Source organism: Ipomoea triloba, chromosome 7, assembly GCF_003576645.1.
Source record: "Ipomoea triloba cultivar NCNSP0323 chromosome 7, ASM357664v1".
Taxonomy (NCBI): Eukaryota; Viridiplantae; Streptophyta; class Magnoliopsida; order Solanales; family Convolvulaceae; genus Ipomoea; species Ipomoea triloba.
Genome location: NC_044922.1, coordinates 10,463,985 through 10,478,486, shown reverse-complemented (window position 1 = coordinate 10,478,486; position 14,502 = coordinate 10,463,985). Strand labels below are relative to the sequence as shown.

General features: G+C 34.0%; 2 protein-coding genes across 2 annotated transcripts; one reads left to right on the top strand and one right to left on the bottom strand.

The window, feature by feature from the left end:
* Positions 1-6,924: 6,924 nt before the first annotated feature.
* On the bottom strand, positions 6,925-9,360 carry LOC116024914 (RNA polymerase II transcriptional coactivator KIWI-like). The gene is made up of 4 exons (XM_031265949.1): positions 9,150-9,360; positions 8,967-9,072; positions 7,397-7,419; positions 6,925-7,303 (listed from the first exon to the last, which is right to left on the bottom strand). The coding sequence occupies exons 1-4, from the start codon at positions 9,270-9,272 to the stop codon at positions 7,244-7,246; spliced, it is 312 nt and encodes a 103-aa protein (XP_031121809.1). The 5' UTR covers positions 9,273-9,360; the 3' UTR covers positions 6,925-7,243.
* A 1,219-nt stretch (positions 9,361-10,579) lies between these two features.
* Positions 10,580-12,820, top strand: LOC116024098 (zinc finger BED domain-containing protein RICESLEEPER 2-like). Its single transcript, XM_031265003.1, has 3 exons — positions 10,580-10,834; positions 11,024-11,996; positions 12,078-12,820. The coding sequence occupies exons 1-3, from the start codon at positions 10,580-10,582 to the stop codon at positions 12,818-12,820; spliced, it is 1,971 nt and encodes a 656-aa protein (XP_031120863.1).
* The last annotated feature ends 1,682 nt before the right edge of the window (positions 12,821-14,502 follow it).

The window sequence follows — 14,502 nt, the reverse complement described above, 5'->3', positions numbered from 1 at the left end:
TAGGCAAAATCAATGACTCATATATATATATATATATATATATATATATATATATATATATATATATATATATATATATATATATAAAGATCAACTAAGGACCTACAGTTAGGTAAGGACCCTGCGGACTTATTTGATCTTTTGATTTAAATAATTCAATGGTTGTGATTAATTATATGCAATAGATTAAATTTTTCGCGCTCAGTTTGTTGTGCATTGGTACTCATTTTGTTGTGAATCCGCTCTCAATGTGCATTCGTTACTGAACATATAAAAGTATAATTGCATAATATTAATATAATTATCTAATCATTATTATGATAATTAAGGAATTAACTGCACATATAATAGTATAATTGGCTAATAATTATTTTGTTAATTAAGCTAATAATTACATAGATATAAATATAATTACAATTAAACATGGGTCGTTGGATATTATTTTTTATAATAATTACAATTGATTCTGGAGGAGGAAGAAAAAAGTAAAGGCAATATGGTTAAAGGAATATACTTAAGGTATAAAAGTAAACTTGCACGGATATTAGTATAATTTCCTAATAATTATTATGATGATTTAACTAAACATGGGTTGTTGGATTTATTTTTATAATAATTACAATTAAATTATTTTTTCTTTTTTTTTCTCATATTTATTTTAGTAATAATATAATTACATAAATCATGTTACATATCGATTTTTTGAAGATAATTGCAGACAAACGAGTCATATATTATTCAATTAATTGAATGATACTTTTACACTAATATTATAATCAAATAAGTGTACACTTTCAAATATTAGAATATTTTATAATTTCATCTTTACTTAGCTATGAAGAGATACTACATTTGTTTTTGGTAAATTTACAGGGTCTTTCTCTATGTCCGTTTAACGGTCCGGGAGGCACAGGAGCTGGCCCAGGGTAACAGAGTCAATAGTACTCAAAAAAAATCTTTACTTTTATTATCTAAATATATAATAGAAAAAATGAGTTAACACCACAAATGGCATTTGACTACTGGGCTAGTACTCATTTTAGTCCTCGACTTTCATTTCGACCACAAATGGTCTGACTTTCATTTTTGACCACAAATAGCCCTCAATTAAAATTTCTACTTATATATATATATATATNATATATCTACTATACTAATAAGAGCCAAAGAGAGTTAGGCCTAAAATGGGTAGAAAAAATGGCGGTCAAATTATTTAATCAAATGGATGGTTCAGATGAATTATTTAATCAAATAGATGCTTAAGATAATTCAGATTAATATTATTAATAGAGATTACCTAATTTAACCTTACTTTTATGATTATCCCTTAAGTTTTCCGTTAAATATTCTCTTCTCCGTTAATATTCCGTTAACTTTTAACTTACCCATTAATTTCTATAAGAAAGATCATAGGTTCGAACCCCATCTCAATCAAATTTGACATAATTAAGTTTCTCACTCTACTTACTCTTATTAAATTAAATAAATTAGTAGCTACAACAAAAAATGATACATATGTATTTCTTTAATTTAGAATTATGTGTCTACAATACCTTTATTTGAAAAAATTATTCATTATCAAAAAATTAAATTAAATAAGATAAATAATTTCATTAGTTATATTGTCTTTATTTTCTCTCATGCAAAGATTCTTTACATTCAAATTTATCAATTGATATTCATTACATTATCCATTATCTTATTTTTACAATATCTTGTAATTAAATATCAAAGTTATAGTACAAAATAATGCTATATATTTATTTACCAAGTATTTTATTAATACTATGAAAAAAAATTTTAAAATAATTTGAAGCTAATTATATTAACTACTTGGGGATTGGTTGACAAAGAGAGTACTCAAATAACCCAACAAATTGAAGTGGAATCGATGTATTTTCCTCTTATTGAATTAAATAAATTAGTAGTTACACCAAAAAATGATACATATGTATTTCTTTAATATCATGAAAAAAATAAAAAAGAATAGTTTGAAACCAATCATATTAACTACTTGGAGGATTGGTTGACCCCTCAAATAACCTATTACCCAGCAAATTGAAGCGAGAAACTTCCTTTTAATATCTTTGGAATATATAATATTTTAAATTTTCAAATTTTTATTAATTTATTTAATCTTTTTTCTTAAACTATGGATTTCTTTATCCACAATAACTTATTCAACAATAATGGTTGAACCAAATGAACCCCAAGCAGAACACCTAAAGGAAAGTCCATAGCTCCTATATCATAATCTCATTGCACGACGTTGTCATCTATGCTACCAACAATAACCGAATTACAAATAACACACTACCAACAAAAAGGAAGAGAACAAATAGTACAAATAACACACTACCAACAAAAAGGAAGAGAACAAATAGTAAAAATAACACACTACCAACAAAAAGGAAGAGAACAAATAGTAAAGATGACACACTACCAACAAAAAGGAAGAGAACAAATAGTAAAGATGAAGAAAATGACAATGTTACTCAAAGAACAAATAGTAAAGATGAAGAAAATGACAATGTTACTCAAAAAACAAATAGTAAAGATGAAGAAAATGACAATGTTACTCAAAAGAGAATTAAGAACACTTAGAAAAATTCAAATGAAAAGTAGTATTTATTTAGACTACCATTTTTAGACCAAATATTTAGACTATCGATTTTACAAGGCTGCAAACATTTATTTTAGTAATAATTATAATGAATTTTCTATATTATCTTAGATTCATATACTTTGAGTTAGATATTTAAATAAAAAAATTCGACATTCAATTACCCATGTATAAACTTCTCTTATATAATCTTGCATTGATATACTTTCAAATATTTATTTAAATATAAACGTTGGGCATTAACCCATACGCGTAGGGGTGGAAATAGGCTAGGCCGAGCCAGGCTTTAGAAAATTAGGCCTGGGCCTGCTATAGAAATCTAAAGCCTGAGCCTGTATGTAGGCTTTTTTTAAGGCTCAAGCCTGAGCCTACAGTTGGCCTGGCCTGGCCTGAATCCTTTTTTAAAAGCCTATTTAACATATAGACTTTTAAAAAGACTTCAAAATAGATCCTAAATAGGCTTTGAACCTATTTAAGGCCAATATTTTTAATCCTTTAAAGTATACCTGTAAAAAAATTTACAAAAAATACCTAAGTTCATATTTCATAATGAATGACAAAACCATAAGTTCATATTTCATAATACAATATCCAACACCACAAGTCTAATAAGTAAAAGTTCGTAATACAAAATTCAATAATACATTGTTTACTAATTACTAGTATTACTAAAAATCTATAAATCCTGCAATCAATTACTCGTAGGCTCATATTATATATATATACATACATATATATATATATACATACATATATATATATATACATATAGGCTAGGCATGCGGGCTTGTAGGTTAGGCTTTTAAATATAGGCCTAGGCCTATTTAACTAAATAGGCTTCTAATTAGGCCTAGGCCTGGCCTTTTTACTAAATATGCTAGGCCAAGCTAGGCCCTAAGTAGTCCAGGTCGTAGGCTCCTATGAAGGGGTCTAGCCTATTCCCACCCCTACATACGCGCAATGCGCGTATAAAACTAGTATGTTAAATAAGTGTTAAAAATAGATAGCTCTAATATTAAATTTTCATTTTGTACGCATAATTACGAGAATAAGGTGTATTGCCTTTTTATTTAGGAGTATTTATATTCGTTAATTGTTTCAATTATGCTTGTTGGTGAAAAATTCTAAATATTTTTATTTTATGACCATTATATATATATATATATATNTATATATATATATATATATATATATATATATATATATATATATATATATATATATATATATATAGGATCGCGTTCAGGTGCGAACTGGCCGCCCAGGAGAGAATTGCGGACGAATCATAACGCGCCACGTGTCCGGAATGTAGTTGCACCTAACGTTATAACTAGGTGCACGTCATGTTATAACTAGGTGCACATAGGTGTACCCAGGTGCATAAGTGTTAACAAGGTAAATTAATTGCACCTACAAGTGAAAATAGGTGCACACGTGCAAGTAAAATGTATTACAAGTGCAAGTAAATTATACAATGTGCATCAATACTAAGTGCACCTAATGTTATAACTAGGTGCACCTATTGCTATAACTAGGTGCACATATGTTGCAACCAGGTGCATGAATGTTAACAAAGTAAATTACTTGCACAAGTGCAAATAAATGTATTACAGATGCAAGTAAAATGTATTACAGGTGCAAGTGAATTGTACAGTGAACATCAATACTAAGTGCACCTAATGTTATAACTAGGTGCACCTAATGTTATAACTAGGTGCAACCTATGTTATAACTAGGTGCACCTAATGTTATAACTAGGTGCAACCTATGTTATAACTAGGTGCACCTAGGTTGCACCCAGGTGCATGAATATTAACAAGGTAAATTATTTGCATTTGTAAGTGAAAGTATTTGCGAAAATAGGTGCATGAATATTAATAAGGTAAATTACTTGCACTTGTAAGTGAAAATATGTGCGCAAATAGGTGCACTTGTAAGTGTAACTAGGTGCACTTTTAAGTGAAACTAGGTGCACTTGTAAGTGAAACTAGGTGTACCAAAGTTCCAGTTATTTACGAAAATGCCACTGCGTCATTTTTTTTTAAATTGCATCTGATTCGTTGATCTGGACACGTGGACAACTGTGGAGCGTTCTCATTTCCTACTTGAGCGAGAGTTCGCACGAGAGTGCAACCCTATATATATATATATATATATATATATATATATATATATATATCAATTTGACGATAATACCCCTAGATTTAACACCTAGTTAACCGAAATTTTAATGGAAAATACTACTTGGACTCCCAAGCTATACTCCCTACTTTTACTCCGTCACACAAAAGTTTGATGTTGACACTTTCCTTGGGACCACAGGATGAAGATAACCTATCATATCTTGTCACGTCAGGGAGTGAAGGTGAGGGACTAGAAAATGGGAGTCCATGTAATAGAACTCAATTTTAATGGAGGACTATTTGTGGTTAAAAAGAGTTTTTACCCATTTTGGTCCCTTTACTATTGCATTTTCTCAATTTTACATTTTAACTTTTAATTTCACCTAATGTGGTCCCTTGACTTTAAAAAATTCCCCTATTTTAGTCCTCCGTTAGGTTAATCGTGAAGCCAACGTTAAAAGTGAGGGTATTGTCGTCCATTCACCTCTTTGACTCCTTTGATAGCTGCCTTTGACTGAATAAACCCAATTACTCCCCCAATTAAGAGCATAGAAGAACATAGACGAACAAAAACCCTTTTCCGACGATGACAGACTTTTCGACGGAAACGATGGCGAGTTCAATAGTTTCAAGGTGGTCGGCGAAGACCTGAGTGATGGCGCCGATGATGTATTGACAGAGGGAAGTGAAAATGGCCGGAGCGGAGAGGAACCAAAGTTTCTTTGACTCAGAACAAAAGTGCTTTAGGAGATGGCGGCAATCTGAAGATCAAAAGAATGGGAGTGGCAAAGATAATAATATAGGGTTTTGCATGGGTAGTGTTTTAGGAGATGGCGGCAGTGAAGAAGATGAAGAAGAAGCTGAAAGTGGGAGCCCTGTTGATGAAGAGCCGTCGCTGCAACTTGCTCTTTTGCCTCTCTCTCCTTGTGCCGCCCAGCCTCGTTAGTTTTCCATGGCTATCCCACAACTGTAATATAATATAATTTAATTTCCTTGTTTTTTCATTAATTTGTTGTTTTTTCGATTTTTGCCTCTCTTACGTCTTTATTAATGTTTGGTTTTGGTGTAACACACATATACGCAGTGGGTTCTAAGCAGGGATTGTTGTCAAATTTACTGGGCGGAAAGGGGTGGGGCTCCGGCGGTGGAGCAAAGGAGGCGGCGGAGGCAGTCAGCGGCACGTCATCTTTTCCGGAGAGATGGTGGTCTAGGAAGAGAGATATGGAAGGAGATATGATGAGAGAGAGAGGAGGTTCTTCTAACAATAACTCTGTAGGCAGTGATGAATTGGAAGACGAGATTAATGGCGGTTTGGGCAGAAAAAAAACCGAAGCTCCTATCAAACTGGGTTTTTGTTCGTCTATGTTCTTCTATGTTCTTAATTAGGGGAGTAATTGGGTTTATTCAGTCAAAGGCTCCTATCAAAGGAGTCAAAGAGGTGAATGGACGACAATACCCTCACTTTTAACGTTGGCTTCACGATCAACCTAACGGAGGACTAAAATAGGGAAATTTTTGAAAGTCAAGGGACCACATTAGGTGAAATTAAAAGTCAAAATGTAAAATTGAGAAAATGCAATAGTCAATGGACCAAAATGGGTAAAAACTCTGGTTAAAAATGAAAGTCAGATGACCATTTGTGGTCAAATTGAAAGTCGAGGACTAAAAGTATTACTAGTCCAATAGTCAGATGACCATTTGTGGTATTAACTCTAAAAAAACTTTATCCGTGCGTCCATCACACACGGGTAATTAGGCAACTATTTGCTCGAATTTAAGTAAGAATAACATCAGAAAACATAATCAATCCAACTCATTTAATCAATTGCACTATATAATATTCGTTATTATATTTTATATAATTGTATATCCATCCAAAAATTAAAAATTATGTATATATAACTCCCTGTCTCAATTCCACATATTTGGTCCTTGAATCTGTTAGAGCAGGGATATTTAGTGCATATACTATTTTTCATATTAATTAGAACTTGTGTGTGTGCGTGTAATATGCATGTATGCCTAACTGTGGTTCGATTTTAATTTGTGGAATAAAATTTCAACCGGCAAAAATCAACTACAAACACAAATGCACAATGGAAGGCACGGCTCGGAAGCGAGAAGAAATAGCAATGCTTTCCAGAGTGCGAGCTAGAGCCGAGTTTCAAGATTTGTTAAAAAAAAAATAGAATCGGAGTTGCCCTTGGACCAGAACAAAGATTCAAATTCAAGCACTACATCATGATGATGATGATTCTTCAAAGCATTGAAGAACAAGCAAACTGCTAGCATGAAAAGTAAGAATAGCTCACACCAAGCCACTACTAGAATATATTACACTGCTAAGCATAAGAGATACTAGATTTAACAGGGTCACTTTCCCTATACTACAGTCAAAATGCAACTTACATCATTCATTCCGTAACTAATTCCCTAGCCTTCTTCTCCTGCAAGACACTTAAATTGCTTTCGGAGCAAAAACACATTCAGATTTTAACTATTCCCCTGTTGCAACCGCCTTGTGAATTTCTTCCACATGTTCACGAAGTACCTTCCACTGCAAAAAATCAGGACATCAAGCAAAGCTGACTACTTTAAACTTAACATAACTTATAAACACTAAAAAAAGAAGATAAGCAACAGAGCATACCTGATCCATGGTTAATGAAATGCCTGGATAAGAAAAAAGGAACTCAGTAAATAATTAGGAATAATGTGTACAACTTACAAAGTTAGTGCAGTCAGTCATCAAGCCAAACAAGTATATTCCCACAAACAAAATCCTAAATGCAACCGAAATGTAAAGATGTTTTTACTCAACAAAGACAATATTTCACATAAAAACACATATCACCAAAATAACTTCAGTACTTCAATCACCATGAAAAAATATGTTCCCCACTTTATTCAATTCATCATACCATCAAACAATTTTTTTCATCCCTTTCCTACAGGCTTACCAAGCTGACTAAAACACCTGCACATTTGACCTCTTCAACCTGAACTACCTTCTTCTTCACCACTTAGCAGAATACACAGTTGAAATAATTTATATGAAACTATCCTCCAGGGTCTAGCATATGCCATCTGGCCATCCACAAATGCACAATCCAATCTATGAATCATGCACTGTAACCCTATATATACATCTTGCCAACCCTTTACTTAAAATTGTTTTCTTATTCTTTAACAAAATGCACTATCTATGCATACATAAATATTATAAAATTCTGCTAAACAGTTTTTAGAGAATTCATGGATTAAAAAGTTCAAGGGGATAAAACATAAAATGTGAAAGAAATCATTCTCCTTTCAAGTTGAAAAGTAAAAATATGCAAAAAACAAAACAAAACAAAAAAAAAAAGTAGCCAAGGCATTGCCTTCCACACACATAATTCATGAAACTTAGCATGTGAAAAATTCATACGCATCTCCCATTCTCCCAATAAGGCAGAAGCTAAGAACAGCATTTTGCAAATGACGCATCATGATACAATCTCACAACTCCTAATATCATATCATATCTTTATAAAATACAAACAATCATTCTCACAATCTTTTAACTCCATTCTAATGGTTGACAGAATGGCAGACACCAATCTGCTACATAACTAGCACAAACACTACATTTCTGCCACTTTAGCTTGACATGAAATAAGCATAACTGATCTATCCACACTGGTACAATAGGTCACCTCAAAGGTGCTCTAGTCTCTAGCTGATTGAGATTGAGGGTGCAGATAATGTGAATCTTATGGCAGGTAATAATCATGTACCAAAAATCTCCATCTAGATCTTATCAAGGATTTATACATCCACCTGATAGGGGCATTGCACAAATGCAGAGGTTTACACTATAATTCGTCCCCAGTTAGAAAAGAGTAAGCAACAGAACTTACAGAAGTTATTTTTCCACTTTCTTAATTGCCTAGTGTCAAGGGAAAACACTTCTGCAAACAAATTTTTAAAAAGTACTGGACAACAATGTTCTTTTTCATTTTTCCATTTCCGTTCTGCAATTTTTTCTGGAAACTTTCCAATTAGTGAAAGTGCCCCTAATTTTGCACACAATATATTCATATAAATATATACTTACATGCACCAAGAAACATATTTATATAATTATGTATACCAAGAAATGCATTCATACAATCAGCATAACTAATAAGAATGTTAGAATTTAAAAAAAAAAAAAAAAAAAAAAAAAACATGAATAAAACCTTTTTTGCCAGGCATTTCCTTTCCATCTTTCACATAGAACTCGCGGAAATCAACCACGAGCTTCCCCTGCCAGTTCCTCACAGCCACTCTACGGTTCTTCGAAATCTATAAAATCCCAACCAAAAATAAATGACTAAAAAGTAGAGGTACTGGAGTGTATACATTTCAGGCACACAGCATACCTCCCAGACGAGGTTATCGTCGGAATCATCGGAATCGTCGGTCTTTGAAGTCTTCTTGGGACGGTCGTTGCTTTCAGAGGCAAAGCCGTCGTCTTCCTTCCGCTTTCCGAACCTTTTAGACATTTTCTTTCTCTAGTCTCTAGCAGAGAGGGGTTAGCAATTTCACTGTTGTCCGCCCAGAGAAACCGCCAAGAGTGAGCAAGAGAGCCATTCTCAAAACCCTTATTTAATAACATCAAATCTACAATTACTTTTCGGCGTTTTCGCCTTTCCCTCTTCCGTATTTTTAGGCAAAAGTAGGAGTGTAAATGAGCCGATCCGTTCGCGAACCGCTCGTGAGCGGCTCGGTCAAAGCTCGGCTCGAGCTCGTCAAAGTCGAGCTCGAGCCGAACTCGAGCGGCTCGATTATTTAACGAGCTCGAGCCGAGCGTACATACTCCAACCTCGTTGGCTCGTCGAGCTACTCGCGAGCATTATATTATAATAATAATAATAATAATAATAATAATAATAATAATAATAATAATAAAATTTGTAATTGTGTATGTTTCATAATTCACTTTCAAGTTTCAACGCTAACTCAAATCCCAAGCCCTAACGGCCTAACCTAACTTAACGTTGTCAAGAGTTGAAGACGAGACGACGATGTTACTGCCTTAGCCGTTGTCCGTCCGCAAAAGTGCAGAACTCAGACCTCAAAAGACGAGACGAAGACGACTCCTTGCCGACGACCTTGTCTCCGGTTTCCACCCTTACGGACGACGAACGGACGAACGGACGAAAGGAGGAAGCTTCTGCTGCTACCGACGACATACAGAGTTTGCCTTTGCTGCCGACGACGAACACAGGAAGCCTCTGCCCTGCGGTGTTGCGGACTCTCCTTCTTCCGGTACAGTTTACGTACAGTACAGTTAAAGTGATTAATAATCCTTATACTTATTTCCTACTAATTAATAATCTTTATATTTAATTCTTAGTTCCTAGGGATTAACAATTATATTCTATATTGTATATTCATATTATGTAATATTTACGTGTTTAGGTGTTTGTAAGACTGCACTGTTTACTATTTAATGTTTACTATTTAGGGCTTTAGGAGTTTAGGTTTACTCTTTAGGGTTTTAGGAGTTTAGGTTTACTCTTTAGGGTTTTAGGAGTTTAGGCTGTTAGTGTATATTGTATAATCCTAATTCCTAACTGTTAGTGTATAATTATATTCTGTTAGTGTAGCATGCTAAATGATATGATGTTAGTGCTACTACTAAATGATGTCTAATAAGTGTTCCTTACTAAATGATGTTAGTGTATAATGATATTCATGTGAGAGTATAATACTATAATCCTTACTGTTTACTGTTTAGTATATTCCTATTTTTTTTTTACATACTGACTAGTTGATTACTTGATATTATTATTGTTTTTTATTAGGTATGTCTACCGAGAATTCATCCGTCCCGCCAAATCCACACAGTTTAAATAGTGTGATTGGTGAAAGCAATGAAACACTTAATGAAATACAAAAACAAGTTGAAGGACTTGAAAGGATAGGCTTGCATTCAAATGGTCCTGACACACAAGAAAATGAAGAAATAACAAACGAACAAGAGATTCAAACACAGAAGAGAAAAAAGACTTCAGGGGTGTGGACTGATTTTCACATGGTCAACATAGGTGGAGTGCAGAAGGTACAATGTAATCATTGTGGTCATCAATTCCAATTCACTAAAACGGGCACAACAACTAGCTACAAGAGGCATCAAGACAAATGCGCTAAGAGAAAGTTAAATTTGAGGGTAACTACTTAAATTTGAAAATAAATTTATGTATTTCAATTTTTCAATTCATCAATAATAGTAATTGTATTGGTTTTGTAGGTGGTTGATCAACAAACAAAGTTAAATTTTATGCCTAGTGATGGAGTTTCATCTTCTATTCCTCCATTACATCCTGGAAAGTTTGACATGGAACTAATGAGGGAGTATGCTGCTAATTGGATCATGATGCATGAACATCCATTTACCATTTTGGAAGAAGTAGGATTCAACCTCATGATGAAACAAGGATGGCCTGAGTGGAAAAAAATTAGTAGAAATACAATCAAATCGGATTGTTTGAAGGTTTATGAGATTGAAAAGAAGAAGTTGAAGAACAATCTTGAAAGTGTTAGTAAAGTAAGTTTGACAACAGATTGTTGGAAGTCAAAAAATCAAAAGATTGAGTATATGGTTGTCACTGGACACTGGATTGATTCTTCTTGGAGGTTGCAGAAGAGAGTTTTAAGTTTCATTAACATTCCACCACCCAGGGGAGGTCTTCAGCTTTCTGATGCTATATTTGGATGCATGAAAGAGTGGGGCATTGAAAAGAAAGTGTTTACAATTACAGTTGATAATGCTTTAAGTAATGATTCTGCTATTCGGTACATGAAGGATACGCTCCAAAGGTCAAGAAGTTTGGTATGTGGGGGGCGTTTTTTCCATGTTCGTTGTTGTGAACACATCTTGAACCTGTGTGTTCAAGATGGATTAGATAAGATTCAACATGTCATTAGTGATGTTAGAGATAGTGTGGAATATGTGAACCGGTCGGAGGCAAGACGTATACAATTTGCTAACTGTGTGCAGCAATTGAAATTGAAAGATAGGAAATTGCTTCGTGATTGTAAAACTAGATGGAACTCGACTTTTGAGATGTTAAGTTGTGCACTCAAGTTTAAAGAAGCTTTTAAAATGCTAAAAGATCGTGATCCATTCTTTGACAGTTGTCCGTTGGAAGATGATTGGGACAATGTTGCCAAAGTTTGCTCAATTTTAGAGGCTTTCTGGACAGCTACTCACATTATTTCAGGTTTGTGTGTTTTAATTTTTTTTTTATACAAATTTGGTTAAGGTTGTGACTTGTGAGTATGTAAATTTAAATTTGTTTTAGGTTATGAGTACCCTACTTCAAATTTGTTCCTTCAAGAAGTTCAAAAAATCAAAGCAGCATTGGATAGTCATGTAGATGATGGAGATGACTTTATTAGGGATTTGATTAAGAGAATGAAGATGAAGTTTGATAAATATTGGGGAGAGTGCAATTTGTTAATGGCTATAGGTGCTGTCTTTGATCCAACAAAGAAAATGCTTGCATTTGAGTTCTGTTTTCCTAGACTTTATTCTGATCAAGAAGCTAGGGAGAATATAGCAAAAGTGAAGGAGATCATCAATACTCTTTATGAAGAGTATGTTGTTGAATCAGTGAATAAACATTCTGAAAATCCAAGTTCTTCTAGCACTTTTAGAAGCCAAGTCAGTCACCCGAAGTCTGTATATGCTTGGGAAGATTTTGATGCATTTTGTGCACAAGTTGAAACTTCAGTGCCTAACAAATCAGAGCTGGTAGACTATTTAGAAAAGGGGCGTCTTAAGACTACTGAGGTTCCTAGCAACTTTTGTTGCTTAGACTGGTGGAAGATGAATAGATTGCAATATCCAATATTATCAAGAATGGCAGCCGATATTTTAGCTATACCTATTAGCACTGTGGCTTCAGAAGCAACATTTAGTGCTGGGACAAGGGTAATTGATTCGTATCGTGCATCTTTGTTGCCTGAAACAGCACAAGCTTTACTTTGTGGGGGTGATTGTCTTCGACATATACATGGAGTTACCAAAAGTAAAGTAAGTTAACTTTTATGCTAAATGATACATTATCTTTTTAAAGCATTTATGTAATTATACACTTATTTATCTTTTTTTTTTTCAGAAAGAAAAATCATACCAAGAAATATTCCTTCCGGCATCCAACCCATGAAAGTAAGTTACTAAGTTACACTTGATGAATTTAATATTCTTGGCTTATTTAAAATATATGTTTAATTATACACTTATTTATCTTTTATTTGTTATCTAATATTATTCATATTATTTGCAAGTTGAACAGATATTTCTCTTTTGGAAATTGGAAATTTGAACGGCTTATCCCGGAAGAAATATATATGTAGAAGGAATCAAAGACTGTTATTGTAGTGTTGTTGACTTTTATTTTGATGCGAAGTTGTGACTTGTTATCTTATTTTGAATGCTTTGAAGTTTGAACAATGTTGTTGACTTGTAGTTTGTTGCGATTTGCGAATTTTTTTTTGATAAAATAAAGTAATTTATTCTTAATTTAAAATCAAATAGGTAAAATTCGAGCTCAAATTCGAACTCGAGCTCGAGTTCGAGCCTGAACTCGAGCTCGAAATCAAGCTCGAACTCGAGCTCAAGATCGAGCTCGAGCTCAAGATCGAGCTTGAGCTCAAGATCGAACAAACGAGCTACTCGAGCCGAGCTCGAGCAGCTCGACAATTGCCGATCTCGAGCTCGAGCTCAAATTCTCGAGCTCGAGCTCGAGCTCGAGCAAGGCCACCCTTAACGAGCTCGAGCTCGAGCCACCCTAGGCTCGAGCTCGGCTCGTTTACACCCCTAGGCAAAAGGGTAAAAGAGGCCCATGTACCCCTAATTATTTTTCATTTAATATTTTTAAAAAAATGCTGAAATGTTCCATCTATGCAAATTATACTGTGGATTATGATCCACAATGCATTGTGGAACATGGTCATAGTTGATACTGCAGTTGTGTTAAATGATACTTCAGTTGTGTTGAAAGGTAACTGTAGTTGCGCGGAACGGAGGTTGTTTCATCCGTTCAACATAATTGCAGTATTAGTTCAATACAACTGTACTTCCAGACGGATGAAACGACTTCTGTTCCGCACAATTTCAGTTCCCTTTCAACACAACTGCAATATCATTTCAACACAATTGCAGTATCAATCATGGTGCATGGTCCATGGTATAACGATTGGTCCATCTAAGCTATTATATGAAAATTAAATTATTTTTATAATAACTTAAGAAATTGTATTAGGTAAATTTTATTATATTTTTAAACAATAATTTAATTTTTATATATCGATTTTCATGGAATTTCATTGGCCAACGATACCGAATACCCCGTTATATATACAGTTAGGGATGTCAATCGGGTCAGCCCTGTCGATTTCGGGCTAACCCTGTCGGGCTTATCGGATTCGGGTTGTCAGTTAATTATTATTTTATTCTCGGATTTGGGTTAGCCCTAACCCTAAACTTCGGGTTGTCGAACTTATCGGGCTGACTAAACTATTTGAACTAAAATCGAAAATGAATACTTACATTCGATAAAACAGGTCAAGTCGTCAACCGGATCCGGATTCGAAAGAACGGGTCAACCGGATGAGCATTGGCACTTTAAAATTTAAATAAAAAATAAATGAATACTTGCATTTGAATATTCGATAGAACATTAGAAGTTAGAATGGGTAAATCGGATGAGCATTAAGCACATT

What these genes read in the sequence shown, in the direction of transcription:
- LOC116024914 (XM_031265949.1), bottom strand. Translation starts at nt 9,272, where the DNA reads ATGTCTAAAAGGTTCGGAAAGCGGAAGGAAGACGACGGCTTTGCCTCT. An exon ending in GGAAATGCCTGGCAAAAAAG is followed by an intron (nt 7,420 to 8,966) that starts GTTTTATTCATG and finishes TTTCTTATCCAG; the next exon opens with GCATTTCATTAACCATGGAT. An exon ending in TTTCATTAACCATGGATCAG is followed by an intron (nt 7,304 to 7,396) that starts GTATGCTCTGTT and finishes GATTTTTTGCAG; the next exon opens with TGGAAGGTACTTCGTGAACA.
- LOC116024098 (XM_031265003.1), top strand. Translation starts at nt 10,580, where the DNA reads ATGTCTACCGAGAATTCATCCGTCCCGCCAAATCCACACAGTTTAAAT. An exon ending in ACATAGGTGGAGTGCAGAAG is followed by an intron (nt 10,835 to 11,023) that starts GTACAATGTAAT and finishes TTGGTTTTGTAG; the next exon opens with GTGGTTGATCAACAAACAAA. An exon ending in AGCTACTCACATTATTTCAG is followed by an intron (nt 11,997 to 12,077) that starts GTTTGTGTGTTT and finishes AATTTGTTTTAG; the next exon opens with GTTATGAGTACCCTACTTCA.